At 37.0% G+C, this 7,356-nt stretch overlaps 1 protein-coding gene across 1 annotated transcript in view; it reads right to left on the reverse strand.

Moving 5' to 3' along the window:
* Positions 1-5,760, reverse strand: part of LOC121320409 (glutamate receptor ionotropic, kainate 1-like) — a 45,687-nt gene extending 39,927 nt beyond the window's left edge. The window contains 1 exon segment of the mRNA XM_041258710.1: positions 5,589-5,760. Coding sequence (XP_041114644.1) covers positions 5,589-5,709 — 121 coding nt within the window. The 5' untranslated portion in view covers positions 5,710-5,760.
* Positions 5,761-7,356: the final 1,596 nt, after the last annotated feature.

Raw genomic sequence — 7,356 nt, forward strand, 5'->3', positions numbered from 1 at the left:
CTTACATTATCAAGCATGTATCCCGTAAAACATAATTAATTAATTAAAATTAAACTCAAAACCATTAATTGTAATGTATATTGAAAACATATTCTTAAAAGTATACAATTTAAATAACTAGGGGTGTGCTGTTAGTAATTTCCTTTAAGAAGTTGGCAGGTATTAAATGGAATAATCGCTACACAATTATTGAGTACCAATCAATAACAATCATACAGTGTAGTTTAATATATAACCTGTTGTGATCAAATTAACTAAAAGTACTCATATTTTAACTGTGATATTTTAACCTTTTATCCTTTTGATATGCGTGTCTCACCTGTGCAGTGGATTGTTGGATGGTAGTCCTGGGCAAGAGGTAACCTCTGATTACACCTGACTAAGAAATACACTTCCCAGTGTGCACAGAGGCAGCTCCTAAGTTAGGTCTATGGAAAAGCCACCTCTATGTGAAGATTCAGTACCGTTTGCTAGTTTTGCAATATATTGTCAGTTTATGCCCTGAGTATGGCAGTAAAAGTGTCAGAGCCCCAATTCAGAACTGAATTAAGTATGATGGTACGACAAGGCATTGTGATGTGCTTTAATAATGACGAGGGACATTATGAAACACAAGTACCTCTAACCCCATGACAGAAAGAGGAAGAATTCAAACTGTAAATCACCCTCCCGACCAGAAAAGGCGCTGTGTAAGGTTGTTGGTATGCTTCCTCCTAGATGGACTGCCTTGACGGTATGTGGAAACCGGAAGGTGACCATATAGGAGGGGCACGTAGTTGCAAGTACCTGGAAAAACTCCACTGCAATCAGCTGCGGGGCTGACTTCTATTGGAGAAACCATGGCGATGGGTTGTTTGCAGGGAGGAGTTTTGGGGTACAAAGGGGAAGCAGCTTTGTTAGCACTGGGCCTTACACTGATAACGAAATCCAGCCGGAGCCTTGTTTTGTTATTGTTTGTGTTTTGACAGAGGATTAAGAGTCAGGAGCTGTAGCCACGGAGCCAGCACTATACATGTAGCACGTCCCTCACAGCACAGCACCAACACTCCCCACGATCACCACTAGACCTTCACTTGCATTTGTTTATTGCACCACTCACCATCCTGTTAACACCCCCATTGTGATATCTCAGAATTTGATTATAAAACAGTTAATTGCTAATTACTAACCTAGTAATTAGGCATTTATATTTGATAATGATTTTCAGTGGTTTGTCTTTCCAAGTGTTCAGATGAGCAGTGCTGTGTGTGTGTGTGAGAGAGACAGTAGTAAACTGAAGTACTTGACATGAAAGAACAGAACTATATATATATATATATATATATATATATATATATATATATATATATATATATATATATATATTATATATAATATATAATATATCAATAGTAATAAACTATGCATTCAATGTTTAATAGATACAATGTTTACTAAATATTTTATATTGACTTTGAATATTACAATTCTTATATGTGTTAAGGACAACTTGGATGCTTGTTTATTAATGTTGCTCAAAATGCTGTCCATTACTTGGATGTTACTGAAAAAGAACTGTGTAGATGAAGGAGTTATCTGCTGGTGTTGAGTCAGCTGTTGATGAGTTAGCTGCTACTGTTGAGTTAGCTGCCCTTACCAGTAGGGATATAGGACCGTGTGTTTGTTTCTTCATAGCTTGCTTGCTTCTGATAGATGCCTCATTTCTTCTGTGAACCCCCCCACCCCCCCCCCCCCCCCCCCCCAGGAAAAAGACAGCTAGAAATTTCTCAAAAAGCAGCAGAAAATGCTATAAAAAAAAGAAGTGTACAGAAGTGTGCAGTAAATGGTGGGCTGACAAAAGTGGATGGAAGTATAGTGCGGCAGCGGAACTGCTAGAGGAGCCAGAGGAAAGACGTGAATCAGATATTGGAAATGTACAACAGCAGCAAATATAAGGTACTGAATCATGTATTGTAAACCTGGTACCCAGTCAGTCACCTTTATGTGATTTTTATGATCCAGCTACTTGACCTGACTTCTGTACCAAAGAGCTAAGGGTTGAAATCATGAAACATAAACCTGTGCAGCTAAAGAAACTGACGCTGAATTCCCCAAAAATCACACATGATTTGTACTCATTTTTGGAACAAAATTTCAAATTAGATTTATTTTAGGTTGAGGTTTTTTGGGTTTTTTTTTCACACTCTTGCACCAGGGCCCAGTAAATACTACCACCGGCCCTGCAATGGCTTCAGTGAGTACCACACATGAGAGTTGCACAGCGGATGTAAATAAGAGCAGGGGAGTTTTTAGGCATTTACGATATGCATTTGTGTAGTAAAATTACAGAACAGAGGGGATTATTAAATTCCACATACCTCATTCCAGTTTTTTTTGTTTGTTTTCAATTGTTTTTTTCATTGAATGTTAGCATTGCATATCTTTTTCCTGACTCTCTGTTTTTATTTTAAAGTCATGTGTTGTCCAGTACATGCTTGCTTTATTGTAATGGGAGTGGTGGACAGAGTCCTAATTTTCTTAAATTTCCTCATCTCCTTCTTGTTTTTGTTTTCTTGTTAGCGAATCAGTATTTCATTATCAATATTTTGTAATCAGCAGGGCCAATAACTAATTACAGGGATACTTGACCAAATCTCACAGAAAACTGCAAGGGGTGGGGAGGTATGGTATTGAGGGGCAAACTGTAATGCTATAATCATAATTTAAGTACAGGAATAAAAACAGAAAAATAAAAAAAATACTGTTGAGTTTAATATTTCATGGAGTTCTGTCTGAAGGATAGTAAAGAATGTGGAACAAAATAATCATGTAATCATAAAATAATCATTTTAATACTTTATCATTTGCATAGGAACAACAGACATACACCACACAAGCTCAGCAATAGTAAGACTAAATAAAGGAAAGCGGAAAGGAGAAGGACAGAAACAGGAGAATATAAATAATAATTAAATGGTGGAGTCGAGGGAGAGCGTGTCACAGTAAAAAATGAAGGGCTGCCATATTGTATAAAACTTTTGAGTAGATCCACGCATGGTATATTTTATTTTCTCCAGCATCAGGAAATCCATGACCTCTTATCTATTGAATGTGGGATAGTGGAGCAGCCATCTTCCAATGAAATAGGACAACATCGTCTTGCCAACAGGGAGACAAAGGGCTGAGCATCTGTCAGAGGTTGCGATACATTAATATCTCAAATATTTTTCCATAAGTTTATTTGCTTTAATGCTGCTGCCTTCCATTCAGAATGATATTTCATGGGCACTTCAATGGTGTGCTTGCAAATGCAAAACAGCTGTCCCCCATCGTCATGCAGTTTAACTCGATCAGAGGCACGGATGAAATAGGAGAGGTGACACAACTTGTCTTCATCACAGGATATGCAAAGACTTTGGATGAAGAAATGTTTGCATTGTACAGCTATGGCCAAAGTGTTTTCATCTCCCAAGAATTTTAAGATTGAGACATCATTTAGATATTTTATTCATCTTCATGTACTCAAAGAAACCACTAAATGATATTGCAAAAGTCTACCGGGAGCCATAATAGCAGTACTTGGTATTTGCAATACATTCCATTGTGTTTTAAGATTTCCTTAGTCTTCTCAGGCATGGACTCAATGAGGCACTGAAGGGTCGAATTATCCTTTAGATTCCTCCATGCAGCTCTTACACTTGATTCCAGTTCATTTCGATTGCATGGTTGACTTTTCCTCATTTCCTGCTCTGTCAGACCCCAAACATTCTCCATAGGATTGAGATCTGGCAAATTTCCAGGCCAAAATTGAAGTGGCATGATACGGTTGTCTTACGACCATGTTTTCACTTGTTTGGCTCAAAGTCAAGGGGCTGAATTACAAATACGAGATACAGTACTGGGATTTTACTTTTAAGCTTTTTACCATGTGCAATACTGGAGACTTCACACCCTTGACAACTGAGTAAATAAGCAATATTTACAATGTATGATTTACTTTAGTATTGTATCTAGAAACTGAAGTATTTCGATCTTTGCAGATGCTAAAACAATAATTAAAGTGGATTATGTATGGGATTAATAATGGTAAGTGTTGAATTGGTAAAAGCACCTTTTTTAGAGTGCCGTTAGGTACAAGAAACTGTGGATTATTTTCTTACTGATAATTGATTCCTTGTTCGATAACAAGATTTAATTGAGTGTTCATTTGGTAATTTTATTTGTTTTTCGCTACTTAAAATGTTTGTCTCTCACATTGCGAGGATGTTTTCATGAGTTTCTCAGAGTTTTCATGCATAATTTATGGACATTTACAGAGTGATGACGAATGTGATATTGCTCCTGAACCTGCCCAAAAGATATGTGAAATACAAATTGGAAGGGGTTGTTTATGTGGAAATTAATTTTGTGGTAGAATATGGGATAAAATTGTAGAAGAGAGATGGCTAGGACCCCAAATAGTTTGCAGTCTTTTACCATGGAATGTAAGGTAGGATTTAAAAAAATGTAGTTGATAATAAAAAAGAAATGTAGTTCTTGCTGTTTAAACAAACAAAAATTAAAAACAACATCTCCCAGAATGCCATAGCCATCCAAGAACAGAGATTGATCTGTTAAACTTTAACACTTGTTTCGTAATAATACAAGCCATGCAGGTATAAAAAAGGATAGGTTTCAAAAGACAGTAGCTGTATGTTGGAAGGTAAAGGATCTGTGTATATAACGGAATATGTTGTATGTTCAATCTGTGATTTGTGAATAATATATTTAAAGCCAGTAAACTGGATTAGCATCTGACTGAAAATTAGGGATCCTGTTAAGTTTAGTCAGCGCTCCAAAACAGGAGCTAGGATTTATTTGTGTTGTGTATTGTTTGTTAAAAGAACACTGTGCAACAAGTAAATAAACAAAAGGTACCATCCTGTTTAAACCTATCTTTTATTGGTGCTTTATCCACCAAAGAGAACCCAGAACTGTGTTCAAAGCTATACTGTAAATAAAAGATTTTGTGACATCACATAAATGTTTTAAGTTTGGGAGACCAATCACGTCATCATGGGATGTCCACAAGCAGCACACCTGGAGCACAGCAAACGTAGCTTAACAGAAGGGCTGTATTTATATTGTTTAATATTGCATTATTATATTTTATATATATTTTATATATATAAAAATGTAATTAATAATTGGCAGTTTGTGGAGGGTGTTGGTTTTCTCAGATTCCACACTTAAATTGGAGATGAGGCTCCAGCCGCAGTGATATTGTTACATTTTTCAATGGGTGGAAAAAGATGGACCAATCAGAGCATAATCCCTGTCTGTCATTTTATAACTGACTTTGATTGATACTATATTGTAAAGGTGAGAAAGGCATTTTTTCTTGTGAAAATAATTTAGGCTTGTTTGATTCCATTTAATATTTGCCAACAAAAATCTTCTTAAAAGGAAATTACTCAGGTGATATAAGTATCTGCACACCTCTAGAAATCACACCATATTAATGTGTCATTTAGAATGGAATAATTATGTAAATGATTTCCTTGCACGTGTAAAACAAATGCCCTCACTATACATACACTGGAACAAAGCAAATTTTCCAAAATTCTTACCTCTTCTTGAGGCTTCAAAACTATCAAAGAGGTTAATTCTCTGGATGTCATAGGTTAATGTGGTATTTGACATTAATGTCCTGTTTCTGTTTATATTGGTGACAGCAAATTTGAAGGCCATTTCTTCAAGACTTATAGGCTCATTCTCCAAGGTTTCAAAAATGCCGCCTGTAAAAACAGAAACGAGTAAACGTAAAACAATCAAGTACATGGATAGGTATACTGTTGATAAAAATAATAGCATGTTGCCTCAGTCACTGTAAAAGCTCATAAAGTTGAGGTTTGGGAAACAAAATTTGACCCTCAAGATTATTGATTTGCATCCTCAATTTCTGATGTTTTTTCATTATAGTTTAAAATGTATTTATTTTTCAGAATTTCCCTATGTTGAGTTGTAAATGTTATAACTTTTTAGTATTGCCCAATTAGGTAGCAATCAAAATGAAAGTACTGCCTAAATTGTTATACCTCTTCCAATGTATCCCAGTCTTTTATCATTAAATCATTTTTTACCTCCCTAGATAAAATTGTTTCTGCTTTTATCTGGAACAAACAGCCTCCCTGTATCTGCAAGGCACTGCTTCAGTGACCTCAAGTGCTACGAGGTATGGCCCTACCCAATTTTCAATACTGTCACCGGTCAGCCAAAATACGAATTATGTCCTACCGGCGACTTTCCCAGCGGGGACCCAAAGCCCCATCTTGGTTACCCATGGAGGCTTCGTCTTGCCATGCATCATCCTTACCAGCCCTTTTATGCTCCCCCTCCCTCTGTATATGTCTATCTCCAAGTTTACAATCACCCCCACAGTCTGTCAGTCACTTAGAATTTGGAAACAGTGCAGACTGGTCTTTAACTTTTATGTTCTCTAGCCGTCATAGGTAAAAACCATTTGTTCCCTCCCTCTTTGGAAGACGGGCATTCAATATTTGGCATAATTGGGGTATCACCTCCCTTAATGATCTTTATATCAATAACAATTTTGCTTCATTTGATCAGCTTGTACAAAAATATAATATACAGTTCCTCATACTCACTTTTTTTCACGACAAAATGTCTCAATCCCCCTTACATCCACCTAAATCCCCTGTGAACTCTAGTCTCAAAGTAAGCCCCACTGCAAGGGTGCTATTGGCAGAAAATATTCAAAACTCTCTGCTCTCCATTCTGATTCCCTAGTGTCCTTGAAAGGCCTGTGGGAACAGGACTATGAACATAGTCTTCTTGATGCAGATTGGGGCGCTATCCTGAGGCGGGCCCACTCTTCCTCAGCATGTACTTGGCATGGACTAATTCAATTTAAAATTCTGCATCGCCTCCATTGGTCTAAAGTTAGGTTGTCCAATGTTAAGCCAGATTTGGACCCAACCTGTCCACACACCATACAGAGAATGTCAGAAGCAACTACAACGGGATATTTGCATGCTTGCTTTGCACAAATGAGAGCACTCTGTTTTAGTAAGGAAGCAAATACTGTCTACTTTGGTTTATTTAATGTTTAACCTGTTAAACCCCCAGCCTCCCACAGGCAATGGAGGGCTAATGCCTTAAATAAATCACATTATCTTCCATACTATAGACAGCACAGGCATGGTTCAGGGCTTGAATTCAAGGTAACCCCCTGGCCATTAGGACTCAGATTCGTACCACACTGGAAGGAGATATCCAGAAAAAAACAAAACAAAACATAAAAAACAAGAAACGCTTTTCATTTGTTTATATTCTATCGTCATTTTTTCACCTTGTAGCACAGCTTCCCCAACATGT

The sequence above is a fragment of the Polyodon spathula genome, chromosome 9, assembly GCF_017654505.1.
Source record: "Polyodon spathula isolate WHYD16114869_AA chromosome 9, ASM1765450v1, whole genome shotgun sequence".
NCBI classification, from domain to species: Eukaryota; Metazoa; Chordata; class Actinopteri; order Acipenseriformes; family Polyodontidae; genus Polyodon; species Polyodon spathula.